Source organism: Sebastes umbrosus, chromosome 13, assembly GCF_015220745.1.
Source record: "Sebastes umbrosus isolate fSebUmb1 chromosome 13, fSebUmb1.pri, whole genome shotgun sequence".
NCBI classification, from domain to species: Eukaryota; Metazoa; Chordata; class Actinopteri; order Perciformes; family Sebastidae; genus Sebastes; species Sebastes umbrosus.
This window is the reverse complement of record NC_051281.1, coordinates 3,863,233-3,888,061: the sequence shown is the minus strand read 5'-3', so window position 1 is coordinate 3,888,061 and position 24,829 is coordinate 3,863,233. Positions and strand designations below refer to the sequence as shown.

Sequence of the window (24,829 nt, the reverse complement as noted above, 5' to 3'; positions counted from 1 at the left end):
GTAAAGTGTATGCAACATAATATAAGTGTCTATAAATATGTAAACAAATAAAGGAGGACATTCTAGAAATGGGAGTCAATTACTGCAGTGTAAAGTTTAAGAAAGTTTAAAATAAAGTGTGTTATGACAACACTTATAAAGTGGTGACCAGAAGCTGCTCTGAAACCAGTACAGAGAGACAGATGTGTATACTGGGCTCTAATGAACTTTAAATTAAAGCTGCTGCTGATTGGAGAGTTAAAGTATACTGGAATGACCTCACCTCCACACACACACACTATATTAATAATAAAAATTCAAGAAAAGCACATCCACTATAGTTCGCCTTGGGGGAAGCACAAACTCTACTCGTCACCATGGAAACAGCAGCTCGATTAGCGGGAGGAATCAGAGCGGGGCTGATGGGGATCGAATGATAATACTGATTCGGGGGCTAGTTTGTGTTCTAGTCAGCCAGGTGGACGTGTTAACATGCACATCAGTCTCTCCCTGTTGTTGCGTTCAAGGACAATCTGATAATTTAGTCAGCTAATGAAAATCTCCATTTCTTACAAAAGGGACATATTTAGAGAGTCACAGTGGACTGGTTTATTGAGCAGCTCTCTCAGCTCATTCCTTGTAAACATCTTCAGACTGTGATGAGGGGCAGCAGGATTAAATGGACTTGAAGTGAAGTGTGACAGACTCGCTGCTGTCTGCTGCGAACACTGCAGCTTTCATGCTGATGCAAATCAAACGCTGCTCTCAGTCTGCTGCTGTGATGTCGAAGAAAGGAGCGTTTGATTCCACAGCGTGGACGGCACTCGAGCACTCCACATGCACCCCTTCCTTCTAAGGAGTCTAGTTCACTAAACGTTATTGTCCTGAAGAATTACGCTAGTAAAAATGTTAATATTGACAATAGATAATAACCGTAAATATGATCAAAACTAATCTAAAATAAAGAACACCCATACTACTTGTTTGTGTGTGTGTGATGGGAATGTGTGTACCTGGGAACAGTAGACAGGTAGGTCACCAGCCTCCTCAGGTCTTCCTGTTTTATTCGGTCGTGGTTGCTCCTGGCAGGAAATGTCAGGATCGGTCCGCCTCTTTTATCTCGCCCACCTGTGCACACACACACACAAAAGATGAGCTTGATGTTTAATGTTCCTATGCAGTGTTTAAAAGGTATTTATACTGCTAACAAGTAATGTCTCATCAAACATTTGATCACATATTCCTTCATTACAATGAATGCAGCAGCAGTAGTACCAGCTGTTGCAGTAGGACAGTAGTAGCAGTACTAGTGGTGGCAGTGCCAGTAGTGGTAGTTGCAGTAGTAGTAGTAGTAGTAGTAGTAGTAGTAGGCCTATTAGTAGCAATTGTGGTAGTTGAAGTAGTGGCATCAGTAGTATTAGCAGTAGCAGCAGAAGAAGTATAGTAGCAGCAGTTTTAACAGCAGCAGCAGTAGCAATAGCAGTAATAGTAATAGTGACAGTAGTAGTAGCAAGAGCAGCAGTAGTATTAACAGTATTATTAGTAGCAGTAGTAGTACCATCAGAGGTAGCAGCAGTCATGATAACAGTAGAAGTACTAATAGTGGTATTAGTAGCAGCCGTAGTAATGATAATAGGGAGTATTAGTACTAACAGTAGGCCTACAAGTAGTAGCAGTGGTGGTAGTAGTAGTAGCAGTTTTAACAGCAGCAGTAGTATTAACAGTAGTATTAGTAGCAGTAGTAGTACCAGCAGAGGTAGCAGTAGAAGTACTGATAGTGGTATTAGTAGTAGCCGTAGTAATGATAATAGTGAGAGAGTACTAGTACTAGCAGTAGGCCTACTAGTAAGAGCAATGGTGGTAGTAGTAGTATCAGAAGTAGTGGTAGTAGTACTAGGAGAAGTAGTAATAAGATTAGTAGTAGTAGTAGTAGCAATAGTAGTAAACAGTAGTAGTAGTAGTAGCAATAGTAGTAAACAGTAGTAGTAATAGAAGCAGCAGCAGAAGTAATAGATGAAGTAAATAGTAGTGTTAGTAGTAAACAGGGGTAGTAGTAGTAGTAGTAGCAATAGTAGTAGTAGTAAACAGTTGTAGTGATAGTAGTAGTAGTCGTAGCGGTAGTAGTAAACAGTAGTACTAATAGTAGCAGTAGAAGTCAACATGAGTGATAGAGTAGTAGTAAACAGTAGTAGTGATAGTAGTAGCAGTAGTAATATAGGTAGTAGCAGTGCTTGTAGTTATGGCAGTATCGTTAGCAGCAGTAGTTTATAGTAATACTACCAGTACAGCAGTGTCACATTAAAGTTCCAGAATAAAGAATATATATTTAAATGTTAATGATATAATTCAAGTGTTAGCCTAAACAAAAATACATAATATCTACATTATTTTTGTCATGTACAACATGAATGAACAATAAAATACAGCTCATAAAATCAATGAAGTGACCATTAAAGAACTATAAATACAGAGCAGACGTTACTCAGCACTACACTGTCACTCCATTATCACCGAGTCGAGCGTATCAGTGTTAATCTGCACATTACTTTACACTAATAGCTTTAATATCTCCGTATCAGTAACAGTACTCCCAGCTCCAGCTCCAGCCACAGCAGCCAGTAAACACACTCTCCAAAGCCTCTCCAACTCTCCCTCTCTCTGATAAATTATGTGAGTAGAGATGTTTTGGTTAGATTAATGTAAGAAACACAAACCGCACTGTTTATGAAACTGCTACTCAGTCATGGAAAATCGGTCTGTGTGTGTGTGTTTGAGATTTGGGGAGGGAGCACGCTGCTGTAATCTAAGGAGGAATCTTGATGACAGATTGTTGTTGGCACTCTTTCTTTCTTTACATGCTCTCTCTCTCTCACTTCCTCTCTCTAAGTCTCTCTCTTTCTAATCCAGAGTTAGTTTTTCACTGGTACTACAATAAAGAAAGAAACAACCAGTACTATAACTGATAAAATGTTTTAAAAACAGCACTTAAATCTGGTACTATAGTGCTAACAATATGTAGCAATATTCCATTACAATACAGTAGTGTGAGCCAGCAGTACAATAGAGCAAGGTATCTATTATTTGACAACACTTTTAGAACTTTATTGTGCAATAACACTGCATGTATGTAAATAACAGCTTGATTGTAATATGTAATACATTTCCCTGCAGTTTGAAATAAATTATTTTGGGCTGTCAAAGTTCACATGATAACGCATTACGCCACTAATGTCTTTAACGCATTAACACAACTTGCGATTTACACTTTGTACTGGGCTCAGTTTTAAAGCTAGAGTGAAGATACCGGTATCATATTAAACTAGAAAACCTAATGAATCCATCGGTACCAACCATGTCACACTAGTTTGTCGTGAAGGAGGTTAAATAACGCTCCAAACTTAAGCAAAATTTGGGCGAGGAAAAACTGTTGTTTCCATTTTCAAAGGGGTCCCTTGACCTCTGACCTCCAGATATGTGAATGTAAATGGGTTCTATGGGTACCCACGAGTCTCCCCTTTACAGACATGCCCACTTTATGATAATCACATGCAGTTTGGGGCAAGTCATAGTCAAGTCAGCACACTGACACACTGACAGCTGTTGTTGCCTGTTGGGCTGCAGTTTGCCATGTTATGATTTGAGCATATTGTTTTATTCTAAATGCAGTACCTGTGAGGGTTTCTGGACAATATCTGTCATTGTTTTGTGTTGTTCATTGATTTCCAATAATAAATATATACATGTATTTGCATAAAACAGCATATTTGCCCACTCCCATGTTGATAAGAGTATTAAATACTTGACAAATCTCCCTTTAAGGTACATTTTGAACATTAATTGTGATTAAATATTTTAATCGATTGACCCTAATATATATAATATACTATTAATTTTATTTCTTCCGAGGTCATGTGATGTTATTGTGATTGATGATCTTGTTTGTTCAGAATCAAAACACATCACCCGGCTGAGTGTTTGTGAGTGTGAAGGCCTGCGGAGTGAAACAGCTCATGTGTCTGCTTCCTCTGCTTGTCTTGGCACACCGTGATGTGCAGCGCCTGCCAGAGGGGACAAGTTCACATAAGTCATGTTCAGGGTGTGAAGGGCCTGTGATGATTTTCCCTGCCCGCTTCCTGTCCCAGGAGGAGGTGTGCAAGTCCGGGTCCACACACACACACACACACACACACACACACACCAATGATCTTTCCTGCAGTCCTGAAGGTTTTAAAGGCTGACACGGTGCTATTGAGTATGATGAGTGGGGTCACTGAGGGTGTTCAGCTCCAACTTCTTGTGACTATGTGACTATGCGTCTGTATGCGGACTTGTCACTGGCTTATAGATGAGGTTGTGGACCTTGAGGAGTTTGACAGAGGTGGTCCCAGACCAGTTTCACTGACAGGTGTAGACATCTGGGGATATATCTGGGGTTGTATTCAGTAAACTAAGCTCTTTGCTGGCTGAGTTAGGAGAAACTCCTTAAGATTAGGGTTGTATCAGTCAGCGCAATGCATCTTGGTACATGCAGTCACTACCTGCACGGCTCAGTGAGCAGGACAACTTAGCTTTCTCGAGCACACTAAGGAATTTATTACTTCAATTGACTACATTAACCATCAGACCTCCTTTATGGAGAGCTCGCTTCAGGGTAAAAAGGCCACCGGAGCGGCCACAGCTACGCCACAAAGACGTACTGTATGTAGACGTGACCTGAAAGCCACCAAAAATGACACAGATACTTGGGAAGTCTCAGCAAAAGGCAGAGACACCTGGAGGTTTGAAACCCAGAGGGGTATGCAGAGCTTTGAAGAACAACAGCTGCTTCACTGGGACGAGAAAACAGCACAGCAAACAGTCCTAGAAAGACTGCCAATCCATCGTGGGACTTTACGGTCACAAGAAGCGCTGCTCCAGCAACACAGTGGAAAACCAAGAATGCTGATCCATTGGTGCCGACTACTACTACCATCAACCATACTTGCCAACCTTGAGAAAAATGTGAGTTTCAGAGACTTTGTTTCCTGCATCTGATGACTTTAAAAGAGTGAAAATAACAAAATAATAAGAACACTACAACAGCATTTTTATGTTAAACTTTTGATTTCACCTTTAACTCCCAGGAAAGAGAAGTGAATAATTCGCCCCTCTGGTGTGAAGGTGGCGTGTGAATCTCTGGCATAAACTAATACTCATCAGTTTTTATTTATTTAAGCTGCTGCTTGAGTATTTCTTTCTCTTAGTGATCTCCATTTCTCTCGCCGTCTCTCACTCACTGAAGGTCCTTTCAGAAACAACGCGTCAACGGCACCACTGCGCTCTGAAACCCGTTATTTCCAAAGGCTAGCGCCGCTCCACGACGGATTTTCGCTGGTGTGGCGAGCGCAGCTTAAACATGAGCTCAAACTGCGCTGTGTCGCGAGCACAGACTGCTCTCTTCCGCTGGGGAACGACAGTTGGTGTAGCTCTATCGTCGTCCGGGTGGAAACAGTAGGGATTATACACGCTGTTCAGTTCCAGAAAAAGACTAAGATAACGAAAAAGGAAAAATTTGTCATAAATCATGAGAAACTCCGGGAGGAAACCGGGAGAGGGAAATGAAACACAGGAGTCTCCCGGGAAATTCGGGAGGGTTGGCAAGTATGACATCAACACTGCTTGGACATCCACATAAAAGGTGGTGAACTTTCCCTTTAAGGAAACTCTAAGTTAGGAACATTTAGCACAATTTAGGAGGACACCTTTTGGTAAGATAAGATCCTTTGTGAATAAATCCTCTGGAGTTCTGCCCCATTTTCTGCTGTGTTTTGATGAAGGTTTCTATGAACTCAGTAACTTGGATGTGATCCCAAACAGATCTAGCAAGCAGTGTTATGACCCCGGATTCCTGTCTTGGACTGAAGGTTTGGAGATTTAACTACAACACTGACTGACACTCACCTGAAACGAAGGCAACTTTCTCCTTTAACACAGGAAGAACATCAGACGCCTTGATGCCTTCAGTCCTCAATGACCCTGGAGAGAGAGACGGAGAGAGGGAGAGGAACAGAGGAGCTTTTAGTATTAATCCCATTATCAGATCAACATTCCTGGGAGAGAGAGAACACACACACACACACACATCTAGCTTTTACAAAGTTTTTGCATGTGTGTGTGCACTTGTTCTTTTGTCTTTGACATACCGTAACATTAGCCGTGTTTCCATTCAGTGGCCAAGCAACTTTTAAGCAAACTTTTGAAATGTCGCAAAAAATAAAATTAGGTGCGTTTCCATCAACTAGTTTGAAGCAAATAAACTGGGCTACAGTGTAGTTTGGTGAGAAGTTGGTGCTATAGGCTACGCTTTACACATGGCTGTAATCCACCAGTAAACAGAATGGAAGAAGTAGAGGTTGCAAACCGGAAACAAAACAAGTCGACTTGGCCGATCTACGACCAAGTTGAGCAAGTTTTAATAGTTCTTTCATGTCAGGTAGTATCGATCATGTTTCATGCTGTCTGGAGACGAAGACGATATAAATATGTATACAAGAATTTACTGACAGCAGAAAAAGTTGATCAGTTATGTGAGTTTAATGTTCACTACGTCAAAATTTATACGGCAGAGGCGTTTCCTTTTTTTTATACTTTATTTTTTCGAGGTTGTTTTCATATATGCAATTTACAGTTTGTAATTACAATAGTTTATAAACCAATTTTTAAAGTAATTGAGCTTAGAAACAAACACAATAAGTAAACACGAGAAAACTACATCAGCATTCAAAATTTAAATTAATTTTAAAAAAATAGAATAAAATAAATAAATAAATAATAATAATAATAATAATAATAATAATAATAATAATAATGATACAAAGAGCAGAAAAAAGGAAATAATAATAATAAATAAATAATTTAATAATAAAAAAGGTGGCAAATGAGTTTCCATAACACATTTAGCGCATCAACTCTTTTTCCACAAAGTTAAAAACCACCTCAAGGGAGCGTAAAAAGTTTTTTTTGCGCAATTTTTATTGAATTTTGCTGTTTCCATACAGCTTTTCTAATGCGATACTTCAAAATGTGCATTAAAATTATGAGAATGGAAACACAAATTGTTCATTGTTTTATAACAGTATAGCTGAGATATTTATTTTTTTATTTTATATTTTATTTAGAATTTATTTAACCAGGAAAAGCCTCTTTGAGATTGAAGAGAGTGCCCTGGCCGAGACAGCAGCAGCACATTAAACACATTAAACACAACAAATAACAGTTACAGACAAAACAATTTCAGGTCACAGCAAGAGTACAAAAATAACACTCAATCATCATATTCTAGATCACATCGGGGCAAATAGCTCAGATAAAGCATTTACAGACGGATATTCTCTCCAACTCAACAACTTTATTATTATTATTATTATTAGCAATAGAAGCAGGCATGTAGTCATCTTCATTCTTTATAATCTCTTCTTCTCTTTCTTTCCCTCTCAGTTCATCTGGTCATCCGTCTGTCATGTTATGAAATCTCTCTCTCTCTCATTTTTACTAATGCTCTCTCTACCCCCTCACCTCTCTCTCTCTCTCTCTCTCTCTCCCTCTCTCCCTCTCTCTCTCAGTAGAAAACAAGCCCAAATGTCCGTGCCCTGCTGTGTGTGTGTGTGTGTGTGTGTGTGTGCATGAGATACACTGTCCTGGCTGCAAAACACACACACACACATACACATTCCAAGAACATTCCACAGTGAGAACGCTAAGTCGGCAAAATCTATCTCAGGACACAGAAAGAGAGAGAGAGAGAGAGAGAGAAAAGTCAATTCCATGTTTTAAAGCGCTGACATCAACACAAACCTCTTTTATATTCATGAAACATAAAAAAAGGCTACAAAAGGAGAGGCTGAAGGGGACATTTTTGAAGTTTGGAAGAGAGTTTGTTGATGTATATATTTTTCTATCCTGTATTTTTATTTAGAAATGTCAATCATCCCGGGCGATTTGATCTTTTAATGTCAGCGTGAACGAGGCGCTGGGATCGCATCGCTCAGTCACATCCAGAGATCGTTCTTGACGCGTGTGACCGATCAGAGCTGTCCACACAGTTCGGCGACGGAACGATTAGTCACGATCATTAATGTCGTTCAAGGTTAATGATCTAATTGATCAGATTTATGTCGGCTCATGTAACAGTGTTTCCAATGCTTTACAGAAATAGCACTGATTCAACCCCGATGGAGCCGTTTAACCTACAGTACAGGGATGGATTGCATGCAGGTGCAGGTGGCTCTTTAAAGGACTTAATCACAAATTAGTTTTTGCAAGCAATGCTGTATTTATATGTATTTATTATAATAACAATGTTAAGTCAAATTGTTGACAACAGCTGGCAGACTGTGAGAGCTCCGGTGTTACTTCCTCATGACATTTGCAGGTAAGTTTACATCCTGTTTAATGTGCTGCAGCCAGTTAGCTATCGAGGCTGCAAAACGATGCCGAGTGCGAACCGGAAATTGACCTGGAATGGACCCAAATGGTCCTACACACAATCTGGATAGATTCTATATATATATATATCTTAAACCTGCAGACACATGCACTGCACCTACAGCATCCTCCCCTTTCAGCACAGCGTTAGGTGGACGCAGCGTCACAGTCAGCTCTATTCACAAACTAATCAATGCTCACTTTGGCTGATTATGTTAATTAATGGATGTTAAAGAAACCACGACAAGCTGTTTCAGCTGGCTTGTTGAAGCCAGCCTGGAACAGATGAGTCTGTATTTATGTGTCTTTATATTAAAATCTATAGGATTTGCATATAAAAACAGTCTGTGTTCCAGGAAGTGAAGGAAAGAACGGAGAGGGTGCTGCCAACATCAGCAGCTCCTTCACACAGCAGAGGAAGTGTGTGTGTGCGTGTGTGTGTGTGTGCGTGCATGCGTGCGTGTGTGTGTGTGTGTGTGTGTGTATGTGTGTGTGTGTGCGTGCGTGGATGGGCCGGTGAGTGAGTGAGACTCATTTGTCCATTACTGTTGAGAGGAAACAGCTTTTGTCTTTTCAACACACACAGGAAGCTGTCAGTCTTGTCTCTGGACAAACACACACACACACAGACACACACCCTTTCAGTTTTCATCTGAGCCGTGGTTTTCATCTTGTGTTTGACAGGAAAGTGATGATGAGTCAGAGTCGGGCTTGGCTGTGGTTCTGCTCCGTTCTCCGCCCACTAATGGAGGTTCTGTTCTTGTATGGAACCATAAAGACTCCCCTGATGTCAGGCTGTGCAATTAATCACATTTTTATTACAATTTTGGCTTCCGACAGTTATGAAAACTAGATAATCGACACAAAACAATTATTGTTTCGCACTCCGTTTCGCAATGAAGCTCTTGTTTTGTCTTGGGTTGATTATCAGGGGTCAGGGACGGCCGCTCGGTGTGGGAGGAACCCTTCGTTGGAACACGCTGGCGTCGCGACCGGCTCCAAGTTGTCTTGAAAAGGCCCGGAGTGAAGGTGTCACTTTACCCCTCACCCAGACCTTGCCGTTATGCATAGCCTTCTAACCTCTTAATTTTCCTCTCAAAGTGCACCAAATTCATGCATTTAACTTTAAAATGTAGGCTACAAAATGTTCTTTTCTCTTGATTTTTTACCCTAATCGAGCAGCTCTACTCTGATGTTATCATGATATGATCATGAAGGCGATAAAGTTCTGTTTTTGTTGAAAATGGAGGTTTTCTTTCCACTTCTTTGGAGGCTGTAGATAAGATTGCGGTGCTGTTTTCTACTGCGTTACAGTGAGAGGTGTTTCATATATTTTGTTCACCACCTTCATAACAATAAAGAGAGACCTACTATAAAATGAATCATGTGTTTATTAAGAAAAAAATGAATGTGGAGATACTGAAACCAGAAGGAAAATACTTTAGTTTTAAACATGTCTTATAGTTGTTATACTGACATTTTACATTCTTTATTGCTTTCATTCTCTGTAACTGTTGTTGCTCACAGGGAACAGCAGATAAAGAGGATTATGCAAATAGTTCCAACTGTCGATAAAGTCAGTTACACCAGCAGAAGGGCACGAAATGCACACTGCGCACACACATAGTTGTAGAGTGAAGGAAACGTTCGTCCTCTAATAAAGTTTGTTGCCTTAAATCTGTGTGCTCTTGTATACTTTGGACTTAATCTCTGAAATCTCTCCTGTCACAGTTGTTTTTGCCATTTAGGAGGACATTGCATTAAGTTACATTCATCCCCTATAAGCAGTTATTATCCTCCTAACCTTAACCACTATATAACCCTTAACTCTAACCCCAACCAAAAACCAAGACTGGCCCCTAACATTTAATGGTTTACATTGTGGGGACGGCTTTGTCCCCAGATGGGAGGAGAGTCCCCACAATGAGACTGTGAACAGACTTTAATCCCCACAACACACACACACACACTCTCCTCAGTGGCCTTGACACAAAGTGTAGATATGAATCAACTGTGAGAGAAAAGGAAATTGCAGTGAGAAAGAGATACAGAGAACATCTGAACGCATTTTAATTACAATTCCACCCCAAATGTGGAAAGACTCAAACTCACACATTTCATTTAATGACTTTCACAGTTGTCATCCAGCTCCTCCTCCTTCAGAAAACAAACACGTCTGATAGAATCCTGATGGTTCAGACAGGAGGTGAAAGATTTGAGTCCTCAAATCCTGCACACTACAAACTACAAGCCTGCTGACTATCCATGCAGACAGACCCCCACACAGAGCAGCGCTGACTCTCCACATTGTGAAACTCCACATGTCGTGGTCAGATTGTGCTTATGACTTTAAGACAAGTCATTTTTAATTGTTAGTGTCTTGTAAATCGTTAAATAAAAGTAATAACAGCAATCTTCTCACTGCATTTATTCAGCCTGAACTTGCAGCACCAGCTGTGCATAATGTTATCTTACTTATCAGCGCCTGCCAGCAGTCACTCTGTTACTCACGGAGCATTGTAACAGCGGGAGCTGCACCGTGTTCTGCTCTGTTCATTAGATGCTATAAAATAATGTTGATGCGTACAGCTGCTGTTGATATTAACTCATCACCTCATAAAATAGACTGCATAATAAATATGTTAAGGGTGAATGCTGCAGTTATTGTGAATCCACCTCATGAAGTGTTTTCAATATAAAGTGTAACGATACGTTTTTCCAACGATACGATGCGATGTCCATGGTTCCGATACGATTCAAGGATGATATTTGGCTCATCTAGAGCGATACGATACGATACAGTAACTTTTTGTGCCAAAAATTCAGTCAGTATGACTGTGAAATAAATATCTGATACTGAACAGTGCAGGTCAGGATTCCTCAAAGTTTTTCTTGTAAGGGAATCAGGGCCTGAAACATGCAGTCAGCTCATGCAGACTGTCTCCCTCCACGCCGCTACCGGGTGACAGAGCGAGGACTCCAGTGCACCGTTCGTCTGCACGCACGCCATGAATGCGTGCTCGTGCTGCAGAGGGCAGAGCTGGTAAGGTGGCGCATGTCTGGAGAGTGAATAACGTTGAGTAACATTTAACATTTCTTTACTAATAAAAGTGCTAAAAACACTTTCATATAACTTTTGTCGTCCTTAAATACAAGGTGCAAATCCTTAGTATCGATAGAATCGTTTTTTTTGCGTTTCAGATCGATTATATGGATATACGTCTCCCGTGAAGGACAACTTGTCAGTTTGAAACATTGCAAGGAGAAATAGTATTTTATCAGTGAGAAAAGCACAATAAAGATGAAAGAATTGGAAAACTGGGATTGACATCTCATGAACTTTTCCAACCCGGAGTAAACTACATCAGTCTGCCGTTCAGCAGTTTGGGTTTTGGAGAAGAAAAGAAGAAGAAAGATTGAGACCCACACTCATGTGGTCAAATCAAGAAGTTCAAAAGACTTTGTTTGGGTGAAACTCAAACTCTGAATATGTAATAAAGAAGAGGGAGGACTGTGGAGACACACAGAGAGGGCAGCACGTCGGCTCTGATCACAGCTGCTGCTGTAATGGTCTGCATCTGTTCACAATAGTAAATCCCAGCCTGATAATCACACTGAACCAGCAGTGAGTGACGTATCCGTCCCCACAACGGCATTTTCAGTCAACACAGAATCTTAGTTAGCAGTTAAGAAATATGACGATATAAAGTTATTTTTTATCATTATGTAGCTTCCTTATGTATTCAAATCCAAAGATTTGCTCGAAGTACGTATGTGTTAGCGTCGAAATGCTATTTTCCCTTCAAGCCCTTCTAAGAATGTCTTCCCACGTGACCTGACATAGGTTTCTGCATGATGACGCTGCTACATGTACAGTTTATATATGTACATCCTTATAGTCAGTGTATTAACGTTACGTACAGTAACTTCAATGGTGGTCGGCATGCCCCCAGTTTGGAGGAGCAGACAGGAGTACCGGCACGGAAGCTAAGCTATGTACTGCTGTGGACGCATTGTTAGATTCGGAAAGTGAGACAATCACACAAACAAACTAACCGATCGATGCAGCGGTAGACCAGCAACTCCCCTGTTCTGAGAGGGAAAATTACTGTTTTTGTCAAAGTAGTCTGGTGGCTTTGAAGAGAGCGATATAATGGCTTCAGTTCCTCATCGGAAAGGGCTGGCAGATGGCGAGGTAAAGCTGTGGAAATATTCTAAATACAGTTTACACTTAAACTGATATTGATTTTTTTAGGTGGCTAAAATATGTTTTTCTGCTGCTCCTGTCCACAGCCATCAGACAGCTCTTACTGACGAGGAAACTGAAGCAGTTAGATCGCTCTCTTCAAAGCCACCAGAACCAAAACACAGGAGTGTAGCCTACATACAACCCCACTTCAAAAAATCCAAACTAACCCTTTCAGTTATTTCCAAACTTCATAGTTTAACGTTGACTCAGCTAGGGGTTTCCATTTGAAAAGAAAACAGATGGACCTGCCCTTTAAGAGTTGTTACGACCTGTAGAGATGTGTAAATCTCTTCCTTTTTTAGTCTTTGCCACATAAAGATGGCATTCCCATTCCTAATCCTGCTATAAAGCTCTGAAGGGATCATACTTGGGTGTTTTTCCAACCAGGATAATAGCCTGTAATGAGCCCAATGCCATACCTATCTGAACTAATAATACAATCTGAGATGAAGGCAACGCTTCAGAGGTCCGTCCAGCATTTAGTAATCCTACTTAAAGTGTTGAGTGTGTTAGACATGATGGTGTTCCTGCCGTCAGCAGGACGTGGTGAAAATGGAACCAAAGTAGAAGAAGCAGGTCTTTAAAGAGGGGGTTCTGTTTAGTCTTCTTACAGAGGGAATACCGACGTCTGCTCCACAAAGATAACACATAATCAGCATCCTGATGTACACGACCTGATTTGTTTAAGTTCTTATTCTTGTGATTGTTAAAAGCAGAGGTTGTTACATCAAAACTGTGGTAAGAGTGTAAGAACATAGTGGCTATCCCTTCATCTCTCACTCTCTCTCTCCTCACACAACAGTGTGGTCAAAGTATCCAAATACATTCAATCCAGTTTGGGTCTTAAATAACTGGCATGCATGTTTTTGTTCCTATCTTGGCTCTTCTCTCACACACAAACACACAAACACACACACACATACACACACACACCTTTGATCCATCCAGCATGTGTTTTCTCCATCAGAGATGTTCACCACGGCGCATATACACATATTCAGCGTATGTTTGTACAGTAGCAATACAGCAGTGATTACAGCAGCATATGGCTGTTAAACACACAAGAATGAACAACTTGGGGCCATTGAAATTTACTTGACACGCATACACATTCAGCAACCCCTTTCTTCCACAAAATTACCTTCCCATACAACTAAACTGTATATCCACAATACGTTCTGAGGGGAACATATCTCTCTCCTGGATTACGGTTGCAGATTTAAACACTTTTAAACAGGTAATTAATGTTGTAAATGGAAACCAAACAAAACAAAAACACAACAAAACTTTTACTAAAACTAAAAACTTTATTAAAGCTGGGCATACACTGTAAGATTTTAGAAATGTTGTTGTGTACTTCCTACTCCTACTGTACGAGTAGATCGTATGCTATGTGAAGCCAAAACTCACGATTTCTGAGCTCAAACTGTACGTGCAAAATAGAAAAAAACACGGCCGGTCGGCTCCTGATGACCGTTCTGGTTGTTTACAGTTGTCAATAAAGATTAGTTTGAAAGCTCCGAGGCAGGTCAAGTTTGTCTGCTAGCAGAGATTTGTACGGGTCACAATGCTGACAAAGCAGAAACGTGCTGCCTTGATCATCTGTGCCATCCTGTCTGCTGAAACGTCTAAAAAAAACAAGAGGTGCCGGCGTAGAGAGAATTGGAGGTACGTTTTACTACCTATATCATTGTTATCTTGATAACTAAGCTCTGATTACTGTAAAAAGAGGAGAAGAAAGGCGCTGACGTTGGGGAATCGTGGCTCTGCTTCAACTGTACGAGAGCCTCTGGACGGCCGACCAAAATTTCTGACATGTGCGGCTCAAAATTTGGGCAAGAAATGGGCTAAAATCGTACAGTGTACATTATGCCCAGCTTTAGTTGTTAGTTGTTTACTTGTTTACTTAAAAACAAAACGAAAACGCAAGAAATGACAGCGTTTCGAGAGACACGAACGACACCAGTCTCCTGGTGTTTGCTGGCCCATCGACCCGCCCCCTTCCATCCATCAGTAGTGTATTTTCTTGCTTGTTATACCCATTATTATTAAGACAAACGTGATCTGCGACAAAATACGTTTCCTTCCGAACGTAATTGAGAATGCATAGTTATATGGGAAAGTGATTTTTAAGGGACACAGGGCTGCATTCATACACACAGAGCGGGTAGACGGAGCTGAAATCCTTCAGACAGAGGAAAACCTGAATGGTTTGACAGTCTTCATCTCTGCTGCCACGCTGCCCTGGAACAAGGCAGAGCACCTCCTGTGTGTGTGTGTGTGTGTGTGTGTGTGTGTGTGCCCTTATATTACACTGAGGCTGACATCATCCAGAAACCAACTGGGACATCTGCTAGCTATTGGTACACCAATAGCAGAAGACTTTAAAGTGTGTGTGGGCGTGTGTTCAGTGAACTCTAGTGAGATTTAATTCCAGCAGCAAATATCAGACTGAATGAGTCTGGTAGTTCAGCCAGGAGTACCAGTGGTACCAGCATCAGTAATGAAATTAATGGTTGCTAATAGCAACGGGATGTTCAAATGAACCAAACTGCTGCTGGCAGAATAGCTCCGGGATGCCGTCGGCACAAGTTGCTGATGTCGGCTACTTTTTAATTGGTACATCGCTTGTACATAGCTTGTACATCGGCCCGGCCCGGCTCGGCCCGGCAGAACCGGAAATCAATCCAATTCTACTGCTTGCCAACAAACCTATTGAATTGCAGCAGGTTTTGGTCTTTGCCTGCCGGAGGAAAAACGACTGAAAAAAACTGAAGGAATAAAAAAAGAACTACCAGCAGAGAGAAATCCAACAGATGTATTCTAATGGTTTTTTAAGTCCTCCGACTCAAGCAAGTGTTGCTAGGCAACCAGCGGAAACAGCAGCTCCGTTAGCATGAAAAACACTCAGTGAATAAACGTCTTAATAAGCATGAATGACTGACTGCGTCTGTGGCCTCATTTACATGCTAGCAAGGATTGAAAGTAATGAATTCAAATTAAGACTGCTTCAGTCAACACATAGATCCAGAAACCCTGGAGCCGGAGCAGGTCACAGGCTGGGAACGCTGCGAACATCACACTGAGAGCATCACAACATCTGCTTTTAAAATGAGTCCTTTATTTCACTGATAATCACAATTACAACCTCATCAGAATAATAATGTTTGTCACATTTGTATAAACTTTAATAAAATGTTAGACCCCCAAATCAAATCCTTGTCAAAGTAACTGAGACATGTCGAAGATCAGGCTTTACAGCTTGTGTCCTTTGAGGATTTAGTCTGTTGTCTACCCTTAAATAAAGTCTTAATATTACATAAAACCCTGGTTCTCTCTTCAACCTAAGTTAATGATAGAAAATATACATACTACCAAAGAAATAGAAATAGAATAGGAGTAGAACATTCAAATCAACGTAGCAGGATGGTCAGAGTTTTTATGTATACCATTGCCATTGCAACCGTATATAAACCGACTTGTGGCAAGTCGTGGTCTCACTCAAGCCGGCGTGACAATGAGCACGACGTGCAAAACGACAGCATCGGCGTCTGTGTGTGTGTGTGCCTGTGTTTGCATGTCCCACCATGCCGGCTGTCCCTTTTACAAGTAACTCTAGCGGTATATAGCGGTGAGGTGAGGTGAGGAAGTTGCAACCAACTGAAGCCTCTCCCGCGTGCCGAGCGTGTTGGAGAGCTTTACAGTGGCCGACGCAAAAACGCCAATGTCCCTCTGTAGAGCCAGTTGTTGTAAGAGTAGCGTAGGTCATTTGAGGCGGAGCCAGTGCGTAGAGTGTGTGTGTGTGTGTATGTGGGAAGTGAGTGGTGAAGCAAGAGAGAGAGAAAGAGAGCGGCGGCGACGACGGGAGCGAGTAACGTTATCGACTCCGGCTCAAGCAGGAAACGTTAACATGGAGATATGGAGATATAAACGGCTCATTCTTAGGTAATAAAAACACAACGATTCCTATAATCAGGTGATTATACACTAAAGAAAACATACTTATTAATATTATATTCCATTTCTTACAATAGATCTCCCTAATTGTTACAAAAAGAATGTATGAATTGGCCTCAAAAGACATCAGTTTGGTTTCTGTGACTATCTCCACTGCCAGCACCATTAAAACTAACGACGATCTCTATTGTATTTCTGTGCATACTACACATCTAAAACATGATATGATACTATTACCGTGATAAGAGACAAAGCTTTTACTCTCCAATGTAAGGTCAACACAATATCCCAAGTTTCCCATCAGCACCGTTTCACAGGGTGAACAAAATGAAAGTCTTTAATGAGGAGCGAGATCCCCTCTCTGTTGTGCTGCTAACAAGATGCTGCATTCTGTAATCGATTCCTCCTGGAGGTCATTATATTTCATGTCTACGGTCTGATTACTAACCGTGGATCATGTCAGCAGCCGATCGAGCCAAACAGCTAATCAGCTCTGTTGTGTCAATACGTACCTGTTGGGTTAAAAGTGACTGCACGACGCATACAGGAGCAGATAAGATGCGTTTTTCACACCAGCCTTATTCTAAATTATCCAGACTCTCTGAAGTGTGAAGTCGCCTCTTTCTTTCCACAGCTTTTTGCAGATAATGTAAAACATTTATAGAATTATTGCTAAATATATAATATTGCAATATAATGTTTCACACATATAAGGTCCAAAAACTGCTTCGAAATACAACATCAGAAAGTTAACGTACTGTAAAGAGAGGTACTGAAGCAGTTTCTACAAGTGAGCACTCCGAAACACACACACAGACACACAGACACACACACACACACACACACACACACACACACACACACACACACACACACACACACACACACACACACACACACACACACACACACACACACACACACACACACAGTAATACACGATGTCTCTGTGATCACTGATTTAGTGCCTGACAGTATTTCAAAGAAGTAAAGCTACACAAAAAACCACTGTGACCGCTCACACACACACACAGATGCACGCATGCGCACACACGCCCACGCACACACACACGCCTACGCACACACACACGCACACCCACGCACACACACAGAAGTCCTCAGAAGTCCTCAGAAGTCCTCAGAAGTCTCTCAGAGAGCGTTCGTGTTTTTTTCATTTGCTATAGTGGGAATAAATGTTTTCTCATGTGCTCTATTCTATGTATCTCACTGGTTGCCATGGTTACCCCTGACAACCTGGTAGTTAACGGTATCCAGGCAGGTAAACTTTCATGTCACAAACACACATGAGAGAAACATTTATTCCCACGCTACCACAGGAACAAAAACACAAGTGTTCAACCATGAATGTACTCGGGTGTGTTGAACAGCGTGCTTCTTTTGTCATGGCAAGGTCACACAGTCAGGAAGTGATGTCACTGCTAGCAGTGTGTGTGTGTGTGTGTGTGTGTGATCCATTTTATCTATGTCTATTCTTATGTCTAACTACAGGGGTAAGGTCACAATATGTTCTGCTGCACACACACACACAGACAGACATAGCTGGCGTTCAACGTTTCCAGACGTGTAGATGTTAAAGGTCAACATGCACTCCTGCTGGAACCATTAACACTGCTAGAAGCAGCAGCAGCACGCAGGAACCAAACGATGACCCGCTAACCGTACAGGAAGGACTGCTGCACCCATATAATGCAGCTAAGGGTGACATAAGCAGTCAGACGCTTCCAGTTTGAAGTTCTGTTCACGTCAGCCAGTGAGGGAAAGCTTTTCCCCAGACGGTGAAGGTGACACTGAGGATGCTCAGACAGCCAACAGACGTACGTTTCCATTATGAAGGCTGTATAAATCACTATAAATAAGATGTGCATTTATCTAATGCTGGGAACACTCTAGAGATTATCTCACCAGATCTTCCTGTGGTGTGACGTATGTTAAGAGTGTTTTTTATACATCCTCCGATCGGCTCTGAAGTCCATCCTGGCTGCACCGATCTTAAATTGTAAATATTAAACATGTTCAATATTAATGATGGGATATCCTGTTGTGTGTGTGAGGAACCCCGAGGACAGCCGATGACGCCGACACGTGGGAAAGAACGTTAGCCAATAGAGAACCAAGCTGACCGCCGTCATGGCGGCTGCAGCTAATGCATGAGCTAATGCTAAACACAAAGCATAATGCAGTAGTGAGTTGGAGCTCAGAAGTGGACGACCGTCCTGTTCATCTGTGGCAACAACGCGACGTGATTATTTAACGTGTCTCCATGACTTCATCCATTATTTTTCTTTTCTCTTCGTAAATTTTCAGTAAAAAGTAAAAAACTAACATCGCTAATTCTGGTCGTGTCTAGAAGGGAGCCCGCAAATTGCAAAATCTGATCTGAGATCTGCAAAAAGGCAAAAAAAGTATTGCAGGACTTGATGCCCGACGGCCTATCCTAACATTAATTATTGGAGATCAATACCTAGCCTTAAAAATCTCGCAAGAGTTTCCCCAGTTTGCGGGCTCCCTTCCAGCCACTAACACTATTTCTAAATGGTTTCTCTCCACTATAGGAACAAAACTGTTCAACTTAACAGAACATGTCGTTATGTGTGGGCTCTCTCACTTTTGTGTGTGTGTTTGTTTGCTCTATCTGCTACTTTTGAATAACGATCGAATAAGCAAAGTTTAACAGCTATATGCAAAACCAAACTGCCGTGAGTGTGAAAGGCTACACACACACACACACACACACACACACACACACACACACACACACACACACACACACACACACACACACACACACACACACACACACACACACACACACACACACAGGTCATGTGTGTGCCTAAATGTCTTTAGAAGGCAACAGGTGAAGCCGTCTGCACCCTAGCAACAGCTGCCCCGACAACCGGCTGCCGGATCTCATGTGTTACCACGGCGACAGGGGCTGGGGTCTGTCATATCTAACACTGCTTAGCTTACATGTTGAAAGGATGTCAAAGTGACACTGTACAGTATTCTTGGATTAATCACTGCGGATGCAGAAAAATCCACGAAAGCAGTTTATTATCCATTTGCATCAATCAATCAATCAATCAATCAATGGCGTTGCCGCGGGTTACAACAGTTTGATCAAAGCGACATTTGTCGCCCCAGTCACGTCAGCATGTGTTAACTGTCAGGATTGGGTTGCATCAGCTGTTTGTATCTATTACATGCATTTGAGTTGGAGTCCTTATTAAGCTCGAGCTGATTTTCAGAAGAGCCGGGATATGTTGGCAAAGTGAAGCCGTTAAGTCATGTGTGAAGTGGTTACCGTGAAACATCTGGAGAGAGAGACGTCCAATCAGAACGTCACATCCCTACACTGGGATCAGTTTTTCAGCTGGATCATTTTTAAAAAATCTAGTGAACTCTCGCTAGTTTCTCAAGATCGCCCACCCTGCCTGTAATACCTGTGATCACATGATATTAAACAGATGATCCATCAGCTGCAGACCGGATGTTAATACCAGGTATACATTCTTTAAAGGTCCCGTATTGTAAAAAGTGAGATGTTCATGTCTTTTATATTATAAAGCAGGTATAGTTGCTGTATTAATACTGTGAAAGTATCTAAATATATCGCTGAATCCACAGAGAAATACACACAGCCCGTATTCAAAAACTGTGTGTTTGTAAAAAAGCCATCAGGATTTACGTAATTTTGTGATGTCACAAATGTACAATAATATACTGTAGATCATTTCACAGTTTTATACATAAACATTCTAAATTTGTCCCAGTTTATTTCCGGTTGCAGTGTATGTGAATGACATCAGCTGACAGGAAGTAAATATGGACCCAAACTGTTGCCTAGCAACTGTCAAAATGCACTAAAACAGAGCGTTTTAAGTAGAGGGTAAATACAGGTATGAACCTGAAAATGGGCATAATATGGGACCTTTAAACTGGGGAAAGCCCAGCAGACTAGTTCAAACAAAGAAATCCCACACAGACTGACCTTCACCTTCATACAGAGATGTCTCAGTCTTGCAGACGGGAGGGAGCGCAACATGAACTGTAAAGTCAGCAGAGCGAGCTGGAGGTGAGTGATCTTTGAACTGTAGCTGAGCTGTGGATCTGCACTGAAGAGGGAACCTACAGAGTTTAGTTCTAAACAAACACAGTTGTGTTTACTGTCAGTATTTCTCATCGTAACAGACTGTTTGTAGTCTTGAGGCCTAACAAACATGTTGGATACCCTTCCACATTCGTAAAGCCGATTATTTGAATATTTTGAAACGTGCATTGTTTACATCCATGTTTACTAGCCGGCGGTCGGTCTTCTTCTTCAATGCTTTTGCTGGAACGTTGCGGTTTCTTGGTGCAATATAACCACAACTGTTGATCAGTGGAATAACTTGTGTGTGTCCCTGTGATTTGTTTTTTTTTAGAAAAAATGTAATAAATAATTCCTGACAATGACTGATATATTTGACTTCAGGACATCTCTGACTACATACATGCTGAAAATCAAACATTCTTACAGTATTCATTTAGATATTTTCCAAAGCAAAAGTCCCTAGAAGTGTATGATTCAACTTTTTCCCAGGGTTTAGTGTTAAAAAAGTTAACAAAAATCGCAATAAATTGTAATATCGAATCGCAATACATATCGAATCGGCACCCAAGTATCATGATAGTATTTACCAATTCACAAATTCACAAATCTCTCTTTCTTCAATTCAATTCAATTTCTTTTTATATGGCGTCAAATCATAACAGAAGTTATCTCGAGAGGCTTTTCATATAGAGCAGGTCTAGACCATACTCTATAATTTAGAGACCCAACAAAGAGATCCCCCATGTGCATGCATTCTTATGCGACAATGGCAAGGAAAAACTCCCCGTTTAGCGGGTAGAAACCTTGGGCAGAACACGGTTCTGGGTAGGCGGCCATCTGCCTCCACCGGTTGGGTTTTGATATCGTGAATCTTAGCACGGTTTAGCATCTGTGTCGTGAAGGTAGCGGGAGATATTATTAGCAGGTCTGCATGAAAGATTTAAGAAGTATGTGGGAAACACTAAGTACCGACTCTTTACATGAAAATTGGAGGCTGTTTGGACCAACACAAGGGTTTCTCTTCTTCTCTTCTTCCTTCCTGCCTGGACAACATGAATGTACTGTTTTTACCTCATATGTATTTACTGTAGTCTTTAATTAGGTTTCCACTTTCCCATTCTTTTGTATATCTTCCCGTGTTTTGCCCACTTGCGTCATGTGTCCCCCCCCGGGGTTCAGAGGTAGTGTGTGTATGGACGGTCCTGTGACGTGTCCCTTGTCCATGTGTGTAAGCTGCGTGCTGATCTGGAGTCAGTTTGGGAGGTTTTTTGGGGGGTATCATTCATGATAATTTCACGGTAATTTGCATGCAAAATAGTTCTACCCACAAGCGGACAAAAAATACAACCAGCGGCAACACTTCAAAAGTAAAAACATGGACCTTGCAACACTGCTCACAGCATACCGCACTGCTTCTCTGTTAGCTCGCTGCTTTTTGAAAACATTTTTAATGTTATCATTTTTAATAAACAGTAGAACGTCAGTACAGCAGAATATGAGCAGCTGCTTGGTTGAAAAAAGCCAAAACACAGTATGTAAAGCATGTGTGTGTTTCAACCAAAATACTGGCATTTATTGGGCTGGATGGAGGAGCAATTACCTCCTGGTTTTGGAAATGAGGGATCTTGAATCGCTACACGCCGTCCACATTTAATCTCCCACTTGTCCTGCTGGTCCAAACAGCCTCCAATTTTTATTTCAAGAGTTAGAGTTTCCCCACATACTTCTTATATTTTTCATGCAGACCTGCTGATAATATCTCCAGCTACCTTCATGACACGGATGTTAAACTGTGCTAAGGTTCATGATATCGGTAGCTGTTAGAGAGAGACAACCCATGCAGCTCATTATTTTTAATTAACCCCACATTTCAGTCTCCTCTCTGGTTTTGAACACACTGCCGCTGGTCTTTTTGTCAGCCATTACTGTTGCTGAACCATCAGACTATTGAGGCCAATGAAGCAACTCAGAGTCCATTTGAAAAGGTGGTCTCGGGCACAATTCATGTGTACTCGGGTACGGTGTGCATCAGTTGTGAAAGCCAACTGTACCAAAACACGGAAGTGGACTGCTATTAAACGCGAGTAAACGTTAGCAGTCAGGGAGTAGCTGTGAAAGGGCTGGCTTTTTTCAACGCTGCCGGTCTCCTCTGAAATCTGTATCTGCACGCAGCATGCACCGATCTCATCCTCTGAGCTGCACGGCCACGGGTGATAAAGCAGGAAGGCCGGAGAGAGGTTCCTCAAAGTATAGAGAATAGTAGGCGATGGGGTTGGGCGATGTTTGTTATTTTATTGAGCTAGTTTAATGGTCTGCCTCTGAAGAAGAACAGGCATATTTTCACATCTAACTCGGTGAAATAAAAGTTTATTTTGACCAAAGCAGAGTTGCTGATTGTTGGAAAGACTAACGACGACAGTTTCGGTGAGTTTTATTTTGTTTCTGTGAAGTTTGAATGAAGTGTTTTACGATGATCCGCCACAGAAAAGCTGATCTCAACATTACCAAACAACTTTACTGATGTGAAAGCTGAGCGGACTCGGACACAGGCACGGATCAATTATATCTTATATGAAAACGCCCTGAAAGGACATTCAGTGAGTGAGAGATGGAGAGAGAAATAGGGAGTACAAAGGAAAAGAAATATTCAAGCAGGGGCAAAAAATGAATGACTAAAGGAAAACTGTTGAATATTAGCCTAGTTTATACCAGAGACTCACACAAGTTCACGTCAGAGGGGTGGATTATTAGTTAGTAATAAATAGTTTTCTTTCCCGAGAATTAGAAGTAAAATTACAAAGTCTTAGTCTTAGTTTTGAAATCCCTATTTTTGAGGTCTCAAGGTTGGCAAGTATGCTGATTTCAATAATTTGATCCACTGACTGCCAACAGCAACCGACCCAAACCAGAACACACTCAGTCCGGCTTGCAGCAGCGTCAGTCGTTGTATAATGTCAAGCATCATACGTATGAATAATTCATTTCTGTCTCATTATTTTAACATATCACCTGCATATATTCTTTAACACTGGAGGGTGAATACATATCTCAATATCTCTCTCTCACACACACACACACACACACACACACACACACTTTAATGTCCTCAGCCGGCTCCAGTTTCCCCTGCAGAGGAAAACCACATCCATCACTCTTCCAGCGCAAACCACACACTGCTCTCTCACTCTCTGTCTCTCACAACCACACACACACACACACACACAGAAAGAGAGAGCTTGTAATAGTTAAGTGCTTGCCAGCCAGGCATCACACACACACGCACACACACACACACACACACACATAGACAGACACAGACAGACACAGCAGATGATGTATTCTCCATAGGGAAGCTTCTTCTTCTCATAAAGGGACAGTTGCAGGAAAGAAAAAACATACAATGCAATTATTCTGTGTCTCTGCCTCTCTCTGTGTGTCTCTACACGGTCAGTTTAACTACTTACTCCTCATTTCTGGATAATTGACTGACTGTGAGACTCTCCCTGCTGTTTCCACGGTGATAACAATGCGCCTTTCCTCCTATTAAAGTCTCAAGGCTGCTGCTGCACACACACACACACACACACACACACAGTTAGCTGAAGGCCATATAAACATTTTCTCACCTACTAAGGAACTGACTAACTGAGGACTACCTTGTGTTTGTGTGCTTGTATGTACACATGGATCTATATATGTACAGTATATGTGTGTATGTATCTCTCTCTCCTTTTCTCTCTCTTGTCCATCGCCACCATCTGACTCATTCCTGCAGGAACCAATCAAATCAAAGCTTCGGTTTGGGGGTGATGACATCATTTGCGCCGTGTTCCAACCACATGGAGAGACGCCATCTGGAGGGTGCTGACTCAGCACAACACACACACACACAAGTACAAGCACATCCTCTAGTATTGTAGCTTGAGATCAAACAGTATACTGGTCCCAGTAAAAGCAGACAAGTGGAAAAAAAATGATTCACTGGTTTGACTGGTGAGTTCACCCAGATAATTGAAAACTGATTTTTGGCTCCACCCCTAAACCGCGGTAGATGAATGACATTCCTA

At 41.5% G+C, this 24,829-nt stretch overlaps 2 protein-coding genes and 1 long non-coding RNA gene across 6 annotated transcripts in view; 1 reads left to right on the top strand and 2 right to left on the bottom strand.

Moving 5' to 3' along the window:
* The window catches only part of LOC119499822 (trace amine-associated receptor 13c-like), a 978,627-nt gene that overhangs the window by 387,272 nt on the left and 566,526 nt on the right, over positions 1-24,829 (bottom strand). The gene's annotated exons all lie outside the window — the stretch shown is intronic.
* Positions 1-24,829, bottom strand: part of kalrna (kalirin RhoGEF kinase a) — a 160,995-nt gene that overhangs the window by 112,813 nt on the left and 23,353 nt on the right. For all 4 annotated transcript variants that reach the window (XM_037788995.1, XM_037788997.1, XM_037788996.1 and 1 more), the window contains exons 2-3: positions 5,920-5,994; positions 993-1,107 (exon numbers count right to left, since the gene is read on the bottom strand). In XM_037788995.1, the coding sequence (XP_037644923.1) occupies positions 993-1,107; positions 5,920-5,994 (190 nt within the window). The remainder of the gene's footprint in view (positions 1-992; positions 1,108-5,919; positions 5,995-24,829) is intronic.
* On the top strand, positions 20,506-24,727 carry LOC119499840. Its single transcript, XR_005209454.1, has 2 exons — positions 20,506-20,744; positions 24,538-24,727. It is a non-coding gene; the product is annotated as an uncharacterized LOC119499840 (long non-coding RNA).